Source organism: Pseudopodoces humilis, chromosome 3 (genome assembly GCF_049639895.1).
Source record: "Pseudopodoces humilis isolate 2021_Gansu_Grassland_sample_001 chromosome 3, ASM4963989v1, whole genome shotgun sequence".
Taxonomy (NCBI): domain Eukaryota; kingdom Metazoa; phylum Chordata; class Aves; order Passeriformes; family Paridae; genus Pseudopodoces; species Pseudopodoces humilis.
Window position 1 is genome coordinate 110471245 of NC_142202.1, and position 21994 is coordinate 110493238.

At 41.7% G+C, this 21994-nt stretch overlaps 1 protein-coding gene across 8 annotated transcripts in view; it reads right to left on the reverse strand.

Moving 5' to 3' along the window:
* PKHD1 (PKHD1 ciliary IPT domain containing fibrocystin/polyductin) overlaps nt 1-21994 on the reverse strand; it is a 234539-nt gene that overhangs the window by 85990 nt on the left and 126555 nt on the right. For all 8 annotated transcript variants that reach the window (XM_088053430.1, XM_088053431.1, XM_088053432.1 and 5 more), the window contains 4 exons: nt 17242-17419; nt 16435-16630; nt 8066-8131; nt 6657-6776 (listed from right to left, as the gene is read on the reverse strand). In XM_088053430.1, the coding sequence (XP_087909556.1) occupies nt 6657-6776; nt 8066-8131; nt 16435-16630; nt 17242-17419 (560 nt within the window). The remainder of the gene's footprint in view (nt 1-6656; nt 6777-8065; nt 8132-16434; nt 16631-17241; nt 17420-21994) is intronic.

Genomic DNA, 21994 nt, shown 5'->3' on the forward strand with positions numbered 1-21994 from the left:
AGGACAAGAGAATTATTTTGAAGAGAACAAGAATTCCTCATCCCTGGAAGTGTTCAAGGCCAGGTTACATGGGGCTTGGAGCAACCTGGGATAGTGGAAGATGTCCCTGTCCCATGGCAGGAGGTTGGAACAAGATGAGGTTTAAGGTTCCTTCAAATACAAACCCTTCTGGGATCCTAGGATTGATGGAAATGGAAAAATATCCAAAAGTATCACCAAGGTGTGTCATGGTGAGAAGGGCCTGCAAGTCCCCACCCTGTCAACAACAATGGTCACAGTAACAAACTGTGGCCACACACCATGAACTGCTTCCACTGACTCTCTGCCACCACTTTTCCCTTTTCAACTTGACTTTGCTCTCCCAGGTTTAGTGTATGAAAACTCACCTCTTCCTCACCATCCAAGAGGAAAGCTTTGCTTACAGAGATACAACCTGCAGGAAGCCAGAGTTCATAGAACCACAGAATTGTTAAGGCTGGAAAATAACTGGCTGGAAAAGGCCAGATCCACTATGTGTTCCTCCAGTCTGCACTCATATTCCCCACTAAAAATCAGTTTACAATGACCAGGGCAAAGCACCATTCCCTCAGATCCATAAGGAGAAAGCAAGGGGGATATTTTTATATTTCAGACCAGAGTGGAAACTGGTGTGGCTTGAGCGCAATGACAACATCACTGCTGCTTCCTGAAGCTGCAGCCTGGAAACCTTGAAAATGACTCTTAAGTGTTCCAAGTAGGACATGAGCAAGGATGTAAATGGTGGATCATTTAGGGGTAGCCCTCTGCACAGAGGTAAATTCCACCCTTAGGGCCCATCTAATGCTCTTGGATGTCACTAAGAGCTCCTCAGTTGATTGCACTGGAAAACAGCTCAGGCCCTGAAACTGGTCTCCATCCCCTTTCATTGCTGAGAAGAGCTGGTGCATCTCTCAGTCAGTGGGTGCTCCTGGAAGAAGGAAAAGCAAAGTGTTTCCCTAAGAAGGAGCTCAATAATATGAACTAATAATGGCTTTCATAGAAACAGATTGCAGAAAAAAATAATCATTAATATGACAGCCCTTCCCTCTGTGTACAAAGAGTTTCTGTGACTCTCATTGTTCTCATAAGCATTTATTGCAAGGCATAGATATAGAAAAGAGGAGAGATTAAAGAACACACATATTTTTCTGCTGGATTTTGACAGAGTGGTGAGAATTGGTGAAACTGGTTTTGTGTGGAATGTAAGAACCATGAAGTGTCTTGGGAAGTGGTTCAACTACTTAACAGTTTCACTTCTGTCTGTGGACATTGGCAATTGCTTTGGATGGGACCACAATGGGAACACAAATGACCACAAAATGCGTAGCACTGAGACAGTCTGCCAAAAATCATATAATCAGGGGCTGGCTCAAACTATTAAACAGGTCTGAGAAAATTTCCAAGTCCTGTTTGCAGGAAGGACAGTCAATATGATTCAGTGAAAACAGGTACATGAAGTACATTCAGAAGTGGACTGAAAGAAAATATTAATAGTCTATCTTTAATAGCAGCATTTTCTAGCTTTTTACTCCTTGGTTTTGCAACCCTGAAGTTTCACAACCTCCAGGGAAAGGAAAACTTTATTTCAGGTTCTTCTTTTCAGGCTTGGAGTTCTGGATCTGCTTACAGACGTGTTTGTCTCCTACATATTCCTAAATACATATTCCTGCTTTTATCCCTGTGAGTCAAATATCCCACCTCTTCCTTTTCCCCTCTGTCTTTCTATCCTTTCTCTCTGGCCATGAGCACCCTGAAAGCCCAGGGCATCTCTTCTCAAGGACTACACCAAGTACAGCAGCAAGCCATGGTTAACCTGAACCCCTCATCCCAAAACAAATTCCCTGCATCCTTGGGCTGAAACATCTTTCAAGCATGAAAATTTTCACAGGATTCAGATGAAGTAAGTCTCTAGGGAGCAAGCACATTTCCCCCCCTAAATCTTATGGTCTTAGTACTTAATATATTTTTACAGGCATGAAGATACTCGTGTCTATAATCTCTTTACAGGACAGGTACAGTCCCATGCCCTGCAGAGCTGTGAAGAGAAGGCTCAGGATGTGAGGATATGAAACAGAGAGGAGAATAAGGGGGGAGATGTTGTTAAAATGGTATCTCTCAGACAGAAGGGGAATCTAGTTTGTGAAATCACAGCTCAAGAATGTGGCAAAAAACTGCAGTTGACAAAGGCCATAAGTATATTCATCAAACACAGGCTGAAACATTTTTACAAGGATAAGAAGCAGTGCTCCCAGGCATGCCATTTATATGTCACATTTCAGTCTAGAACAGAGATTTTTTGCTGAGTTGCACATCTTTCTAAAAAAAGGCTTTATAAAGGAAATGCTGACTGCTCTGCAACTGTGGCATCGTGTGTGAGCCTTGAAACAAAGGAGTGAGAAATTCCCCCACTCAGAGATATCTCTGTAAACCTAGAGTTTCCTCGGTTTAAAAGGACAACACTCTGGGGTGTGATGCTTGGGGTGTGAAGTCGTCAGAGGGTGAAATGTTGCTCTGTAGAAACAGCAGAACACTCCTTTGAGGGGAAAAAAAGTCTTTCCACACTTGAGGAGGAAAGAAAACAGATTCAAAGGCAACTTCCTTATAGAATACACTCATTTACCTCATAGAGGGAGATATGACTTAACATTTAAAATAATAAACTTTAGGTCACTGAGCTCAAAGGATTTACCTTCAGAGAAAGACAAACTGGAGCTGTTTTCCCACCATGAAAATATTCATATAACGGCAAGAAGCCACTTTCAGCAAACCACAGTTTGAGCTTGAAAACAGGGCAATATTTCATTGTACATACACATTCTTCAGACAAAAAGCTCACAGGTATGCCAGAGTCTTAATGTTCAGATGTACAATACTGAGAAGTCACTAATGACTCCTGCAATGACACAAAATGCCTTTGATCAGCCACACTGCTGTATAAAACACCATAGCATGCCATTGAATGGAAATCAGGCACAACAGAGGAGCTATTATATGGGATACAGTACTCCAGCATTCATCTCTTCAAACAGTAAAACTTCAAAGAAAATCAAAATCAGAAAATGAAGAACAGAGTGAATTCCACCACTGGAGAGAAAAAAAGAAAAAAAAAAAAAAAGGAAGATAGAAATTGCCAGAGGCTACATGATATCATATCAATACCCTTCAAAACAGCATTCCTTTGCTTGGAATTATAACACATTCTCCTTCCACCCAGAGCACGCTGCATCAGGAGTGTGTCACACTAAAGACCATAAACCAAAGCCCTGAAAATCCCAGGGCTTTGGGAAGCTAATGCCACTGCTGGCTGCTGGAATGGCATGACTAAACTCCTCCAGCTTGCTTTCCAAGGTGGTGTGCCTGCTGAAGCCTGATGCATGTGAGAGGTCCTTGTGGGATGGCTGTGGCTCTGGAGGATGAACCTCCAGGGATAAAAGCACAAGCTGTGGCAGCCTGAGCTGAGGATTTCCAGATCAGGCTGAAGACTCATATCCACTGGGGAGAAAGACACTGTTGGGAATTGTAGCAGCACACCAACACTAAAAGTCACTTTTACATGAAGAACCAACCTGTACTGCAAGTGAAAGTCATCCTTGTACTAAGTCTGTCAAGTCAAACAGGGCAAAAAAGGAAAGAATTTAGTACACAACCCCAACTTTCAAGCTTGCCAAATCTCTAGATGCCAGACACCAAGCGAGAACACAAAAACCTCGTGTCTAATATGTATATTTTGCTAACAGAGGCATTTTCTACCCTTTCAAACCTTCCTGAGACCAGCCCATGAGGTAGCCCTAATGTTGCAATTCTGCTTATTTTGTTAAATAAGCAAATTGAAGCCTTCAATAGCTAAATTTAGTCAGTGCCCCAGTTCTCTGGTGAACTCTAGGAATCCACATTCAGTCAATGACTTCAGCAGTGTCAGACCAAAGCCTTTCCCTGTACTTCACACTAGAAATGAGCACTGGGCATCTATCACTTGCTTTTACAACTCTAAAACTGTTCTTTGGGGGCTAAAAGGACTAAGCCAGTCATACACAGCATACCAGAAGCAGGCTCATGTCTTGGCTTTCAACCAGAAAATCATTGCAGATGGCTCCCAGAAGAGAATTTTAAGTAACCAGAAGACAGCAAAGAGTAAGACATAACTGCATTTTGCCAGGAGTGAATCACAAAAACTTATTTTGGTGTGCACAGCAGCACAAATTTTGTGTGGTTTATAGAATATTTGTTCTCATGAGAACAAACTCTCACTTTTTTGAAGCCATTTGGAGCCACTCTGAGTTTAGCAGGGTCTGCACAAGCCAGTGGAAATGGGAAGAGAAGCATCCATAAAATGCTACAATTAAACATAAATTTTAAAATTGTTGATTTCATTTTAGATTTTGGATCCAAGCAAGGGGATGGCTTTCTTTGAACTGGAGACTCAAACACTTGTGGCAGCAAAGCAAAGCAAAGCATGTGAAATAGACAGAAAATTCATCCTGATTAGCTTCATTTTAAATGCATTTATTTGAGCAATAAATCCAGTTTCCTTATCACCCTGGTGAGGACCATGACTCTAATTTAAGAACCTGTACTCTCCATTGACTCCAATGCCAGTGTTTCAACACCTCCAAACCAACAGGAATGAAGAGGGAGATCAAAAATAAAATAGAGAGAGGATGACCAGAAAAGGCAGAGATGAAGCAAAATAGATGGTGTGATAGACAGCTTGTGTTTGTGTTCATGTTTGTGTTCTCAGAATAAAATCAAAGGAGGATTCCAGAAAGGCACTGGAGAGAAGAATAGTGTCTGTACATCAATCAGCATTTACTCTGGCAATGGGAGTGCAGAGATTTTTTTTTTATAGAATCATGGAATAACCTGGGTTGGAAGAGACTCAGAAGGATCACTGAGTTCAGCTCCTGGCCCTGCACAGAACAGCCCCAAGAATCCCACTGTGTGTCCCAGATTATGATCCAGACCCTTCCTCAGCATCATTGACCTTTTCTGGGCTTGCTCCAGCTCCTCACATTTTCAGGAAACACAGAGGAGTTTTATTCATCATGCATCACAAACTCATCCTTCATCTCCTTCTCTTGATCTGATCTAAATGACAGAACTCCAAACCCTCAGCCAAACCTTTTTATTTATTCATTTGTTATTCTCTGCTTCTGTGTAAATCTGTGTCTCTTCATATCTGCATCTGACATATGATGGTGAAGACTGGAATGTTCTGGTCTTATGGCAGTCATGGGCTGATATTGATGAACCAGTTATCACAGAATTACAGAATCATTAAGGCTGGAAAAGACCTCCAAGATCACTGAGTCCAACCTGTGACTGATCCCCACCTTGTCCCCAGCCCAGAGCACTGAGTGCCACGTCCAGACCTTCCTGGGACACCTCCAGGGATGGGAACTCCAAACCTCCCTGGGCAGCCCCTTCCAATGCCTGACCATCTTTTCCATGAGCAAATTCTCCCTGAACTCCAACCTTATCTACTCTTCATCTCAATGTTAGTTCTCTCCAAAACTGAAGAAAAGTAATATTTTTTAAAGTACAGTGTTGTGGGTTTTGGTTTTTTTTTATTTATCAGAAAATTGAAGATTAAATCTAAATATATACTGGAGTTGGATCATAATTCTTAACGTAACCTGAAATTATATCTATATCTATATCTATATCTATCCATATCCATATATCTATATCATCTATATCTATATTTATAATCTTTAATGACACAGGACAGAGAAGACCTAACCATGACTGATGCTCCACTCCCAAATACCAACATAAATATTTCTTCTGTAAACCAAAACCAGGTGGGAGAGGAATAGACATGAGGCACTGTTACCCACATTTCCAGAAGTGGAGCTGTGGTAGGTAGAGAGACTTAACTGGTTTCAAATAAATGAGAAAGAGACAACATCAGATTCTAGAATATTTCAGGGACATACCAAACAATATTCACTGGCTCATTCAGTAATTGTATCTGGAAAGGACCTCAGGAGCTCATGTAGTCCAACTTCCTGGTCAAAGCAGGGTCAGCTCTTGTATAAAATGGTTATCACAAGTTTATTCTCCAGATTTTATTGCAAATTCCCTAATATATTTAGTAAAATCCAGTTTTCATGCAGTAATGCTGTAAGATGAGCAGGGATTTAAATGTAACTCAAGCTGAAATACAAGCCTAAGCTAAAAAGTCTATGAGGCATCCATGGCAAAGGGTTTGAGAGACTACCATTGATAAGTGGGAATTGCAACAGGAAAATAAAATGGCAGGTGCATGTGCATAAATGTAAAATGTGATCCTTTCTCAAAACACAGAGAGAGATGGGCCAAGAGATGATCTCTTTGTGAGCTGTGGTTCTGCGTCTTACAAATTCTCTTCTGAATTAAGGGCCCTGTACACGTTTCAGCTTGAAAGTCAGTATAAGTGCTTGTGTTCGTGTGTATGTGAAAATGGAAAATTATCATTCTCTTCCAAAAACTACATTTCTGTACCACAGTCTGTGTGACAAGGAACAAGTGTGGGGTCCTGCACACATTGGAATGGCCACCAGTGCCAAGGAGCCCATATTGGAACACAAACATAAATCCCAGGGTAGGCAGAGCCCAGCACCCTCACAGAAATTAAACACCTTTCCTTCCCCACGTACTTGGCAAGATGATGACGTCTTCCCCCGGGCCTGGGATGTTGCCATTGGATCCAGCCCAGCCTTTTCCCACACCATTCCACGTCTCTGGGAGTGACCATTTCAAGACAGCATCAGAAGGAACTGCAAAACAGGATAAATGAAGACAGAATTATCATTTTTTGTAGCTGGAAAAATTACCATTTCTTTGATAGTCAAGCATCTGTGATGTTAACATCCTCCTTTTGCCACTGTTGAAGCAACACTAACTTTTCTTTGTTATTTTCCATGCTTAAAGAAAACTGCTTGATTGAATTCCCAGGGCATGGGAATTTCCATACTTTCCCAAAGTATGAAAAATTTAAATAATTAGTGATCAACTCTTACAGGCTTGTTAACACCCAGAAAATAAGTTTTCCCATTCCAAGGGGTGACCAAGGCCTGCCTTGGAAAAACAGCTTGATTAAGACACATGGAAACTCCTGGTCCTTCTTCAAAATTTTCTGTTTCACGTCAATCCAAAAGAAAACTCCTGAGCTTTAGGAAAATATTGAAAAAACCTCCGTTTACAAAATGCAAGTGCTTGATTTGCACTTGTGTTTTAGAGAGCTAACAAGCCAGGCTCCATAAATTAATTACCCCTAAGTTTGTTCTGCCACAGGAGAAGAAAGGAAGCCTTCAAGGGAAAATCCTGCACACTAAGTTTAGTAAATCCTAGACTAATGCAGGCAGGGCCTCCCTCTGGAGGCCTCTGCAAGCACCTACTTCTGTCCTTCCACTGTAAAGGGAGTTCTGGTATTTTTTTCTTGAGGAAAGCTTCTTTGGGGATTGAAATTATGGGAGCAAGCACATGCCGAGGTTTTGGGGGCTAGACCCAGCTCAGTCATGTTGTCAGCACAGGGAAACACAGAAATTAAACCTGAGTTCCTTAAGTTTGTGTCTCTCTCTCCAATCACTTGTTTGTTCTGGGAGAAATACCCTGACAAAATGTCTCAAAGCCCTTTTTCCACATAAGTGATTATTGTCAATACACCACATAGCAAGGCAGTTAATACCCAAAAATATCAAAATTTGGAGGTCTCCTTTGCCTCTGGTATATTTTTATGTCTGATTCAACATGAAACTGAGCAGTAATATCAGATTATGGAGCACTAAAATACTCTGTAGTCTCACATTCTCCACGACCCTTCTGTCCTGCTGTGGTATTTCCCAGCAAAAGTTTATAGTGTTTTATACTGTGGGATCACACATTTAGCTTGAGCAATGGTAGACAGGGCTCAATGAAATGCCTAAATGAATACCAACAGCCTCTGTTGGCTTGATAGATGAACAAAATACTGAACTGAAAAATAGCAATTTACTCCTGAAAAAAACATAAAAAAGAAATGGTGTGATTCCCACACCACTGTTTTCTGACCCAGACTTTCACATACCTGGGGTAGGTAAAGCCACTCTCTCCTTCTCTTTCAGTGTGACCTGAATTAAGTCAGCTCCTGTGACTGAACACAGAGAATTTTAGGGAGTTACAGCAAGGCTTTTCAAATTAACACCAAAAAAAATTAGTAAATCAATTTCCACACATGAATTCCTGACAACATTGTACGTTTCTTACAAAAACATTTTCTTTAAGAGCAACTATACATGTTTTCTAAGCATTTTTTTGTCCTTTTTTTCGCGCTTTGAGAAAGGATTAAACAAATACATTTTAATTTACAGATACAGAAGGTCTCAAGACAACTCATTAGAAACAGCTAAAAAGAAAACATTCAACAATCAGAAATTCTAGGCTGGAACTCGAATCTCATTTATCCCACTATAAATCCACAGCAGTTCCACTCACAGAAGCAATATCACACCATTGAATGCATAATGTATTAACTGGCTCAAACAGCAAAATACAGCTTTTGTTTTGTAGTTCAGTTTTGATTTTTTATTTTTTTTTACTTTTTTTTTTTTTTTTTTTGCTCCCAAAATCTGGTATCTGAAAGAGATGCTTTAATTAGTCAGACTTTATGGACTGGAGACAGGGACCCTGTGTTCTCTGCTGTGAAAAGGGGTCAGCAGCAATTATCACAGTGGTGACCTTTGTGCCCGTGTATTGTCAGTAGGAGAAGGGACAGAATAATGCAAATCAAAGAGGAGCAGGAGAAAGCTGCTTCAGACCCAGCTAAAATCCCACCTCCTCTTCATCTCCAGTGGCATATAAAGGCACTTCCTTTCAGTCACCAGACTGGAACAACTGTAGGTTAAAATAGAAACACTCTGACAAACAAATAAATCTCCTGTCCTCTGCCCAGCCCCTTATGGTGACCCTAAAGTGTTGTTGGAAGATTTTTTTGGGGGTAGAAGAATTGCATCAATGAAGCCATTGTCAACACTTTCCTCAGTTCCAGAACATGCCTGGAACTTTCTTCTCTGTGCATCAACCCTCCGATGGGATTTCATGACATATTGTAATTTACTTATTTTATCTTTAAACAAGTCTGTACTTTTAAATTGAGAAACACGTCCTTCCCTACCTCCCTCCTTTTCTCCCAGTGCAACTGAGCAAATTTAAAATAACTGAGGTTCATTAATTTTAAGTGTTCAATAAATTAGTATGAATAATCAAAAAACTTGATTCTTTCTGATAATTACTATTTGATGTCAGTTGAAAGCACTCGATTGAGTTAGCAGCATATGCTCCTATGCCAAATGAGGCTTCCATAATTAAATAGAAACTGATTCCATGAGGTTTTTCCTCATGTCTGATTAATTAGTAATCAGGTGCCTCAGCCCTGTTCTTCAGTGACACCTTCTCTCCCAATGGTAGCTGGGATCTGATCCATGTATCAGTCAAGTCAATCTGCCCCAAACCATCACACAGAGCTCACACTGAACAGCAGCATGCCTTGAGTGGCCACAAAGTGAACATTTGAGGGGAAAAAAAATGACTTGAAACTGCTAATTTAATGTCTCTGACACAGCTCTTGTGGCTTTCAGACAATACATCTATGTGTACTTTTATAGTTATGGTGTTTTTTTCTTCCCACACAGCGCAAAACAGTTGCCAAAGCTGATAAAACAGGCTTAGAAAAAACAAGACAACCAAGCCCTGACACTAGCCTTTTTCACCTAAATATGTTTTGTGACGTTTGGTGGGTTTTGGTCAGTTTTTTTGCTTACTTTTTCAGGCACTTGAGTGAAATAATCTAATTAAGGATGTTTGTATTTTTCAGAGAAATGTTGTTCTAATTAAATCCTGAGGGAACATAAAACTTGATCAATATAGACCTCATAACAGGGTTCAATCCCTTTACATACCTTACATGGTAAGGAACCATTAAAACTTAATTCAGTACAGACTTTTATCATTGCCCTGTCCAGAATCAGGGCAATAATAAAAGCTTCTCATATTTGAAGTGTCATCCCACCAGGAATCATGACTATTCAAACCATTATAAGTTGTTTATACCCTTGACATGACCATAAGAATCAGGGACAGAATTCTCCCCAGAACTCTCCACATCCTTGTAACTTGAACAATTATTTACATTGATGGGGTGTAACGTACAGTGGTCATGAATCAGCAGTGTTTTGTTGGTTTTTACCACAAACACTCCTAAAAACTGATCAAGAAAGATAAAGGCCTTGGGATTAATCAAGGCTACAGTGACATTGTCCTTCTGGTGGCTGTGTTTTGCTGCTGAGTACATTGTCACCAGGTTTCACAGGACAGGAAGAGACACAGGCACTACAGATGAAGGACATCATTAGTAAACATTGAATTAAGGTGACTCTTGGCAAAATGTAGTTATAAGGCTCCAGGGTTTAGTTGTATAAAACCTTTATAAGGCTCATCAATTTTCTGCCTTATTACAGCTCCTCCTGGATGTTTGGGCTGTGAATCATAAATATAGGCCTTCTGGATGATACTGCTGGTAACTTTTCCTAGTTCAGGGCTCCTTGAGTGAACATGAAGGAGGAGCAACTCAGTCTTTTATCAGCTTTGCAGTGACTCGGAATTTTGCCTGTGGATATTAGGAAGGGCTGAAACTAGGATAAATGGCTCCAATAGCCTGACTTACAAATAACAAGCAGCTCCACGCTATTTAACATCAATTGGGCTAACATCCATCACCAGGAAATCAAAACTTTTTAGACAGCACAATCAACAACACAGTGAGACACACCTCTAGAAACTGGAGAACCTGGGAGAGGGTGCTTTGTCATCCCCTGAGAGGATCTTCTGCAGGAGATACCCAGAAGTAATAATGAGGACAATGAAGTAGGGAGAAGAGGTGTAAAAACCCATTTTATAAACATATAAATGGATAGATACAATTTTATTTATTTATTTATATATATATATATAAAATTCCTCCTGTAGACATTGCATAATCAAAAAATCAACCCTAACAGGATTATAAGAGCATTAATGGCATGCATTATAAGGGAATCATCTTATTTCTGTAACTGCTGCACTCTCTGGTTTCTCTGCTTCCATGCCAGAAGGATGGGAGCTCACCCACCAGGAGAATTTTGTTTTGTCTCTTTTTGTCTATTAAAATTGAGCAACTGAGGGAATGGGGCAGGAGGGGTCTCAGCCTGGAGAAAAAGAGTCCCAGGCAGGATCCTATTGCTCTCTGCAGCTCCCTGGATGAGGTCCTAGCCAGGAGGGTGTTGGTCTCTTCTCCCAAATAATTAGCACCAGGACAAGAGGAAATGGCCTCCAGTGCCACCAGGGGAGGTTCAGGTTGGACATCAGGAGGAATTTCTTTTTGGAAAGGGTGGTGAAGCTTTGCTACAGACTGCCCAGGAAGTTGGTACAGTCACTATGCCTGGAACCATTAAAAAAATTACTGGATGTGGCACTCAGTGCTCTGTTCTGGGTGACAAGGTGGGAATGTGTCATAGGTTGGACCTGGGGACCTTGAATGTCTTTTCTAATGTAAATAATTTTATGATTCAACGATTACAAGGGGCCCCTCTTTGCAAAGAACTGACTTTCATTTCATGGAGGTCACTGGGCTGCCCACATCTGGTCAGCTGGCCCTCTGAAACAGCTGATATGAGTGAGTTCTATCTGGCAGGAAGACTCATCCCTGTACAATCAGTCCTCTGCAAAGAATTAACTCCATTCTTCATGTCTTTCACCTAGGATTCTCCTCTACCCCCAAGCAATAGGGCTGCAGAAAATATCTGTGTTTATTTATTTTCTGTATTTTAATATTAGAAACAAACTTTCTTAAGAGTGTTTTTCCTCTTATACAAAGCAATTACAGAAACCCACAGAGCCTAATGGAAGTGAGATCATTCTCTAGGAATCTAGAAAAGACAATAAGTATAATCAAATTATTTTTTAAGAACCATGGAAATTGTAAACCTGCTTCTGACACAGCAGTAATGTGAGGGTGAGCCTCAGGCCCTCTTAACAACTCACACATGAGCAGCCTGAGCAAAGTCAGCAGGATGACCCATCTCCATAAAAGTTGTGTCTACTGAAAAATGTATTTGGGATAAATAAAAAGTTTGATAATCCTTTCAGTGATGTTTTCAATAATGTTTCTGTCCAGCACTTCAATTTTAGGAGAAAAAAAAAAAAAAAAAAAAAAAAAGCCAAGAGAAATCTGGATGTGAAGGAAGCCAGCACTTTGTTTCATTCCAAAAGAAAATGGTTTAAACATTTCAGAAGTGAACTAAAGGGAAACAACATCTCTCTGGTTTTTAGCGAGTTCCAGTATTGCCCAGAGACCTTAACCAAGGAGCAGTACCACACTGTGCCACCATATGCTGAAATTTGTAGCAGACTTAAGTTCAGAATCTTATTATTGCAATTTACAAAGGATATTTCTCCTTAAAAAAATATCCCAGATGTCCCAGTGGGATGTTTCTTTCCACCACCCTTGTTACTATAAGTGGAGGGGTTTTTTTATTCAGCATGGCTATATCATGTTTCACTCCCCTGAAATGTGGTTGAGCCACAGCCCACGAGTGTTTCAGTCACACCACAATTGCAGGCCCACAGTGACCTTTGAGGATCACTTCTCTTAGCACATAGGGTGCCTCAGAGGAAATCAGGGTGATGCCATGAATCATGTCAGAGCAGAGCTGGTGATGTAGAAACGACTGGCACAGGATGCTTCAAGCTTCCTAAACTTCCTCTTCACACAGCATGAAGAAGGGGCATGGGGTTACCTCTCCTTCCATGCAGATTCCTTTAAAATGACCTGAAAAGGTGATTTTTAAAGCGGCTTAGAGGCTGGTGAACAGTTTGATGTATGTAGGTAGCAGTGACTTACTTTGTTAATAGGATCATTGCCCATATAACAGAAACATTCTCCATTACAATTATTTCTCCCCATTCCGCACCCCCTGCATTCTCCTGCTCCCAAGCCTAATTTACAAGACTCCAACCATCAGCGCAACTTAACTCCTTTAATCCCCTCCATACGGTCTATTTTCTTGTCTTTTGTGTTAGACAGACCTTTTTTTTTTTTTTCTCTCTCCCCCAAAGATAAACAAACACTTGCATGACGCCAGGCAATTTCGGATGGAAGAGGGCACGGAGAAAGCCTGAGCCCAAACTTCAGGCCAAGGTGGCTTCATTCAGCTGCCAGCTTCGTTTGAATAACAATATCTTCTCAGTCACGGGGTTTTCCCTTCCCCTTCTCCCCATTTTCTCCCCCATGCAGGCCTGAGTAAAAGGCTGTGTGAATTCAGGAGCCTGCTCATTAATGAGCTGGCATCTGATCCGTATTTACCCACGTTAATTCTGGGTGTAATGCACCCCTGCCACTTCCCCACAGTTTGCCCTAAAAGGCTTTCTGAGGGGCACAAAAGCAGAGGGTCAAAAGTGAGTTGACCCCTGCCAGAATGTACAATTATTGCAAAGAGGTGGTAACACCAGCAGCTGTCGAAACCCCACCGAAGCGCTTCCAAAAGTGGGAGGATGACTAATAGGCTGGAGCTCTCCCCTCCGCCCCGCCAGAGCCGCCGACTTTGGGCAGGAAGAATGATGGCCCTCCCGAGCAGCTGCAATAATTGTCTCGCCATTGTCCCCCGGCCCTCCCTCCGCCACCCCCTACAAGTGCCCATTGTGGCGGCGGAGTCGGGTGATTTTATGCTCGGGCTGATGCTGTTTGCGCCCAGCTGCCCGAGCGCTGACACACGAGCCTGGAGAGGGGGGACCCGCGTCTGCTAGACGGGGCTGCGACATACCAGACCTTTTACATAAGTCAAACAGGAACAAATGACTCTTTATCAGCCCCTTCTCCCTTTGAAGTGGCGGCTGCTTATAGGCCCTTACAGCTTTTCCTCCTTAGCCCGAGCAAACATCCTCCTTTTGATATGCTACATGCTCATTATCTCTGCCCCATTTAATGATTTTTGATTGAAGGGTGGCAGCGCGGTTGCCGAGAGGGTAGTTAAAGAGGCTCCACGCAGTCAGGACAACAAGAAAGGCTTTCCTTGTGCAGAAGCCTAAATTTGGAGTTTCTTAACAGTGTGTTCTTGTTCTTAGCAGCAGATAAGGGCTGAGCGTGAAATTCTTAATTAAGCAGTAAATAGAGAGTGGGGTGTCAGCAGATGCAGCCTGTAGCCATGGAGACCAAGCCTGATGAAGGAGGGAGCTAAGACTCGATGCCGGCCCTGGGCTCGGGCATGACTGACAGCTGAAGAATCCGACAAAGCTTGTAAACTGGATTAATTAGTTGACTAATTATTTCATATAGTAAAATGTAAATAAAATATTTTAAAAAAATATATACAAACGCTAAAAGACCCAACTTGCAGAGTTCGGCACGATGATGTTCTGAAGGCCAGACCTTCTAGCCTTGTCCTCCCAGAGTGTGTGAGTGGACTGCTGGGGTTTCAAGGCCAGAAGGGACTATTGTGGCAGCTTTCTCTGACCTCCTACGGAGCATGAATCTCGCCTCATGAGGTTTCTAATAGCTTCTCACAGAGCTGGAGCATATTTCTCTGAAAAGACGGCCAAGCATCTTCTAAGGACCCTGAGTGATGGAAAGTCCACCACATGCCATGAATCTGCTCTGCTGGCTAATTATCCTCACCCTCTCAGCCTGCACAACGGAGAGAAGGAGAGGAATTAAATCCCACACGAGGGCCAGGAATCTGCTTGCTTTGTTTCAAACTTTTACCCTACACTGACAGCATAGATATTAGGTACCTGACACTGAATTATTGATCTCACTCCTACAAAAGTCCTCGCAGAAAATGTTCACAGCATTAATTATACATGTTAGGTGTTGTCATAAATTTCCCCTTCTGCACTTTGGGTGATTGTTTCTCTCTCTATTATAATGAGGAACCACCACAAGCTCTTAATGTAATAAAAATCAAGACGAAAGTAAGGCAAGAGAAGGACAAGAAAGTATCTGTGATGGAAGAGTGACATATGCCAGCCAGACCATTTTTGTCCCAGCCCTCCCAAGACTGTCATCTCCTCTACTTTCAACAGCAGAGGCCAAGCTACAGATGCCATCCTCTGAGCTTTCCCATGCTGCTCTGACAGTGCAATTCAGGATATGCAAACTGAAATGCAGACGTCTTTTATATTTGAAGGAACAAATTTATGCTGTTAGTAAAGATAAATAACATTTTTCTTCTTTCAGTAAATATTTGACTTGATTTCTGGCCAGACTTAGACACAACTGCTAAATTTATAGTAGCCAATCTACACCTGAACTGTATCTAAACAGGCACAGGGCGCAGAACTAAGACCAGAACCCCAATAGTCTACATGGTTGCAATACTGGCCAAATTCCTGGCACAGCTTTGGCCTAGACCAGGCAAACTCCCAGATGGTGACTGGTACAGTTTGGGATTTAGCAAGCACAGGGATCTTTTATAATTTGAAGCCTGGGTGCATCCAGCCCATTTTTAGAGCTAAAATGTTAAACACCAGCTGTGCTGTGGCAGTTGCTGAAGGACCAGAGGTGGACACAGCAAAGGTGATCCTCAGACTGAAGCAAAGGTTTGGCCTTCCTCACTTCTCCACAAATGTGATTTTCCACACTGGCTGATTTTCAGTGTTGCCAGACCAAGCTCAGTGGATTGCCTGCCCTCATTCCAGGTGTGTTTTATTCTCCATTGTCACAATGACTGTTCTAAAGGGATCCCACATGAGAAATCCATTTGCAAGCCATCTCAGTAGTTCAAAATCAAGGGAAATGTATTAAATTTAATGGAACAGGAGAGTGAAAAATCATCTGTTGTAATGAGAATCATCTTTACTTTCCCAGTATGAGTCATGAAGGAGAATTTAATCTTCTCAAAAGACACCAAAATATATTTGTGATTCCTAGTTCTGCTGCTATTAATAAAGGCAACAAACATTACCTTTTTTTTGACATAGAGAGCTTAGACATTTATAAATTATTGGAATAATTATAAATAATGGGAATTATGGAAAATGTCCATTTCTCTAAAAAAAAAATAAAAGAACTTCACACTCCATGATCCCATATACAAAGTCCCATAGGAAAAGGTCTAAGATGTCTTTGGAAGTTTCCAGGCCTAGGAAAAATTCTCTCCCAGTTATCTTATTGCCTTCAGTGGCCTGACCCTAGGAAGATGACCATGATTTATTAATGATACCTGTGCTATAGGACAAGATGACAACAGAGGTCATTAGTGGAATTTAATGCCTTTACCACTCCGAAAAAACCAATTCACATACAACTGATGTCACATCTCCCACTATTTATAGCACATTCCTTTAACAGATCAGTTAGGGATGGGTTAAAGAGACATCAGCTCTGTCACCATTCTTGATCACAAATGTAGATTGCACTGCACTTACCCAAATAGGTGAACTTCCCCAGTTTTCTGTCAAGATGCCAATCACAGCTCCTGTGGTGCTCGTAGGAAGGGAGCAATGGGAGTGGCTGTCCCCTCCTTGTCCCACAGGACACCACAGCCTCAAGATGGGCAGGAAGATCCTTGTGTTCCATCAGCAGGTAATTTCCAGCCTTGAAGTTGCTAAATGTCACTGAATACTGGAGAAGAGGGAACCAAAAGAAACATGTCTGAGTCTGTGGTTAGAGCTCTGTGGAGTGCAGCATAAAGGCGTAAAGAGGATGGTGCTCCTCATGAAAAGAGATGCAAAACTAAGCAGGACATGATGGTAAATGCAGAAAAAGTCAACTCCCCTCATCGCATTTGAAAGGTGAGGATGAACAATGTCTTCTGAAAACTGTGCTTCAACATGACTTAAGGCAGTAAAAATCCTTTTGGTTCCTAAGCACCACACTGAACTTTTACTTAAAATATCCAAAATCATCAAGTGTCCAAGGTGGGATGGGGCTTGGAGCAACCTGGTCTAGTGGAATATGTCCCTGCCCATGGCAGGGGTTGGAACTGGGTGAGCTTTAAGGTCCATTCCAACCCAAGCCATTCCATGATTCCATGACCTTGCTGCTCCAGGTGACTATTGAGAGCTTATCTAAGAGATAACAGATAGCTTATCAGTCATCTTATCTAAGCCTATAAATATAGAGAGACTTTCTCAGTGCACTTAAATTTTTTTCTCTCTGTTCATCCAAAGAGATGAAAGAGTGATTATCTCTTCCAGATATAATTCTGAAATTATAAAACCTCCCCATGTTACCTGGAGCTGTTTGCTGACCAAAGGGTTGTCAAATGTCAACGTGTAAGTCTCTTTATCCAAGAGAAGAGCCATCCAGCCATACAGGTTTGATAAAGTATCAGAGACATAATTTACTGTGTCTGTCTTATTCCTACTGTCAGTCACAGTTAAATTATAGGGAATGTCTGGAGCCTCTTTTCTGCAGGAAAAGAAAAAAAAGTAATTACATTTTTACACTGAACTCTGTCATTTTGCAACCTGTACAGCTCTATTTTTATTTTAATTCCTTTAGCTGTTGTGGATCTCCCTTAGAATGTGCCTCCATTTCTGTAATTCCATACAAATGCCTTGCAAAACAATATTTTGCCCCAAGTGCTGTAAAAAAACAAAGAAAAAGAGAGACACAGCATGTAGGAATAAAGGAAGAGGAAGAAAGTAGAGAAGTGGTAACACCCAGGGTACCATTTCCTACATTGCCATGGTATTTTCTCTCCACCAGACCCATGGGCCTCAGGTTCAGCTTTTAGGATCTTCAAGAAATGTTATAGAGTTTTGCTATTAGCCTCACCCCAGTCTGGGTGGGGTTTGGAGCAACCTGGGATAGTGGAAGGTGTCTCTTCCCATGAGAATGAGATGATCTTTAGGGTCCCTCCCAGTGCAAACCATCCTGTGGTTCTGTGATTAGTCACTGCCATGTGAGTGGCCAAAAGTTTACCTGAGTCAGAAAATACAACAGTCCTGTGTAATTCAAAGAGTTGATCTTTGCCTGCAGTCAAAGCTGGGGCTGCTGTGGGCTGATTAAATCTTATACAAAATGGGTGAACTTTTAGTACAGCATCCAAATGAGAATTCAACCTCCCCTTCTCACTAGAACTTTGCACTCCTAATTTATGACCAGTCTAGTCAAGAGAACAAACCCTTACTGAACAGATCAACATTAGCACTGATATCATGAGGGGTCGTAAACCCTTTAGATTTAAAGCTGTGGTAGATTACTCTCAGTTTTGGCATTTGAGCTGACACTAAGCTTAAAAAATCCTCTTTTTTAAGCATCCCTTGAATAATTTTTCTCACTATTTGAAGCATTACCTTACAACTACACATCTCAGCATATTATCTGACCTCTCAGACTGGATATAGATTACTAACCCAAGACAGTGCTAAAACTCATGTCATCCTGCAATTTGCCTATATTTGCAATTTTTGGTTGGTTTGTTGCTTTTTTTTCCTCCTAGTGCTTTGGAGATGATGGAAAATCACCAAAGCAGTCATCCCAGGTATATTTTTCTTTTCTCTTTTAAAATCAGTTCAGGGATTTTTAATTTTTTGTTGTTGTTGTTGTTGTTATTCTAGTGTCTGTCACTTTGTCAAAGCGCTTTCTGGTTACCCAGAAACATTCAGCTGAGAAACAGCAGTGGCAAAGCGAAGTGTGAATCAGCAAAGAATCACTCAACCAGAAGATATTGGCAGACCAATGAAACTGGAAGGAGTTTATAAGGCTTAAACAGCTTTTGTACCACTAATAAACCTCCTCTTATGGGCATTAACTGGACCAGGATATTAGGCTGCTAATTAAGCAAGTAAATGACAACAAGCACATTATTGCCACAGTTATCAGCACCTGCACAGGTATTCAGGAGAACATTTCTAGCAGCAGAAGGACACCACACATAATGCAAAACTCTCTTGCAGATCAAAAGGTGCTTTATTGAGTTACAAAGATGCCCTATGCCACAGCAAGTGACAGAGACTCAGACCCATCCTCTCTGCAGAATAAATTCACATGGTTTTACTCTCTATTTATTTCAATTTTCATTGCTGGAGGGTTCTGAAGAGAACAGCTTGAATCACTTTTATTGGGGGACTCTCCCCAGTACCTCCAGGAGAAGTGAAGACAGAGAAGAAAGCCTGGAAGGGACAATCCTGCTGGGATACAAGTCTGACCTGTCAGAAGGTTAGGTGACAATTCCACACCAGCCATGTAGATCCAAGAGCTAGTGAATGGGAATGGGAATTCACTAACTAGTGGATTAACTGTGAATACATTTTTGTTGGAGGCCAATATTTAGAAGACCCCAAATAAATACCTTAAACTCTATATTTAACTTCCAAATGGCTACAGTTAAGTGAAATATATCTTTTCCTGTGTGTCTACTTATAACAGACAAGCTATAGAATCATAGAATCTTTTAAGTTTGAAAAGACCTCTGAGATCATCGAGTCCAACCATTAACCCAACACTGCCTAGGCCACCTCTAAACCATGTCCCAAAGTGCCACATTTGCATGTATTTTAAATACCTCCAGGCATGGAGACTTAACTGTATTTTTAGAGAGTTAAGAGCACCACTTCCCCATGAAGCTGATTTCAGTGCCTGACTTCCTTTTCCAGGAGGAAATTCTTTCTAATATTCATTCTAAACCTCTCCTGGTGAATCTTAGGGCCATGTACTCTTGTCCTGTCCTTGTTTCCTGGTAGCAGAGCCCGACCCCCCGGCTGTCCCCTCCTGTCAGGGAGTTGTGCAGAGCCAGAAGGGCCCCCTGAGCCTCCTTTTCTCCAGGCTGAGCCCCTTTCCCAGCTCCCTCAGCCCCTCCTGGTGCTCCAGCCCCTTCCCCAGCTCCGTTCCCTGCCCTGGACACGCTCCAGCTCCTCAATGTTTTCCTTGTCAGGAGGGTCCCAGAGCTGTCCCCAGCACTGGAGGTGTCCCAGCAGTGCCAGCACAGGGGACAGGCACTGCCCTGCTCCTGCTGCCACCCCAGAGCTGGCACAGCCCAGGTGCCATGGACCTTCTTGCCCACCTGGGCACACCTGGCTTGTGTTCAGCTGAAAGTCTGTTTATGACCCAGGAAGAAAAAGAGCAGGAGTTACCTTGTGGTCTGGAATCGCTCGGGTTTTCTTGACCCGGAACTTTGTGTCCTTATCTTTTAAATGCATTGATTGAGGTGTTGCCACCCATAAATTTATTTCCAGCTCCCGGTGGACGGCCCACAAACAAGCCAAAAATTTGGGGAACCTAGAAAGCTTCTCAGTCCAGTGTACAAGTTAGCTGGTGCAAGGACATGATAAGCCTGGGATACATTCCCCCCAAAAGGATGTCAGTGTATTGTTTTATCACCTCCATGCCAAAAAGGCACCAAAATGGAAGTACCCTACTAATGGAATTACCAGCCACAATTAGCACCATTTCCATTTGCCCTAAATAGCCAGTGAATTCACTGTGCCCTAAATAGCCACCAATCTACCTCTCTTTAATGTTAATGAAGTAGAAGAGCGCTGGTGTACACCAGCATTTCTAATTCAGAGGATCTGAGGGAGCCTGCATGCATCATTAACGTGGAGAGCTTCATTATCAAAGGAAAGAGCCTTCCCCTGAACTTCTCCTGGCTTTATTTGAAAGAAACTAGGAAGCAATGGTCTTAATGCAAAATTAACCCTCACTTTAAACTGCTGGAAGCCTTTACAAACTGTAAGGGGGGGAAAAAAAGGATGACTCACTGTAAAGGCTGTTTTTTTATATCGAAGCAGGTTTCAATTAAGGAGCAATTTGCTTTAGAAATATGGCAGGATTACAGGATAGGGCTTTACAGTCTGAGCCACAATTCACCAATTGTGACTGTATAAACTGTTATGTAATTTAGCTCAAATTCATTGTGCAGAACTGCTCGACAGATATGGGCCACAAAGGATTTGTTAAGCCAATCAACAACATGGAGTAGAACAAATATTAGCTCTTCTGTTTATGTTTACCATTAACTTATTTATCCTAAGGGTCCATATCTCTGTGTATGAAGGCAGGCACTCTGTTTAGCTCTAAATGCTTTCTGTTTGTGTAATAATCCATTATGATTATCCCTCTTCAAAAACAGGAAACAATTTTGCATTGAACTTCAAATGGGACACCAAATGTTTATATCAAGAGTCTATGTTTATTGTTGGCCAAAGGGAGGCTAATTCCAAATTATGACCATATCAAACACTTTACAGGTTTAATCTTGGGCCCCAGACCAGCTCACTTTATTTTAATTGCCAAGAACTAAGAATTTTCAGCTGTTTTCAGTAAATGTGTATATCTTTGTTGAGATACCAAGCTCATTATTCAAATCTGTCTTTTATTACGAATCCTTAGTAGCAGTGATTTTTTTCATGCACAAATCATTTAGGAAATAACCAGATCTTTGACCCTGATCCTAAGTCACCACCATGGGCTGACTTTTAAGTAAAAGAAGAATTGAGATGGTTTCCCAGGAATAGAAAGGGTTGTGACTGACAAGCCAAGCTGGATTCATTCAGAGTAGAATTCCAGTTTTCTACCCCTGACTTCCAAAATCCCCTGTGTTCTTAAAACATTTCCCCAGATCCTGCAGTTCACAAGCTGATATTTTCAGGAGAACTTAAATCAGACAAAAATTCTAGGCTGGCAGGTGGTTGGTAAACAAACAGTTCAAACATCTGCAGTGTGAGCATAGCAAAGAACAAGGGACGACCACTTGGTCACTGCTTTTCCCACATCAGGTAGAGCTCTGAAGAGCCCCTGGAAGTGTCCAAGGCCAGGTTGGATGGGGCTTGGAATAGCCTGGGATAGTGGAAGGTATCCCTGCCCATGGCAGGAGGTAGAATGAGATGATCTTTAAGGTCCCTTCTAACCCAAATCATTCTGTGATTTCAGGATCAATATATTGGTTATTACAGGGAGTCCCAGCTGATGCACCTGGCTCTGATCTATCCAGGCCACAAGAATAATCCAACGGATTTGCCAGATTTCTCCTTGCAAGGA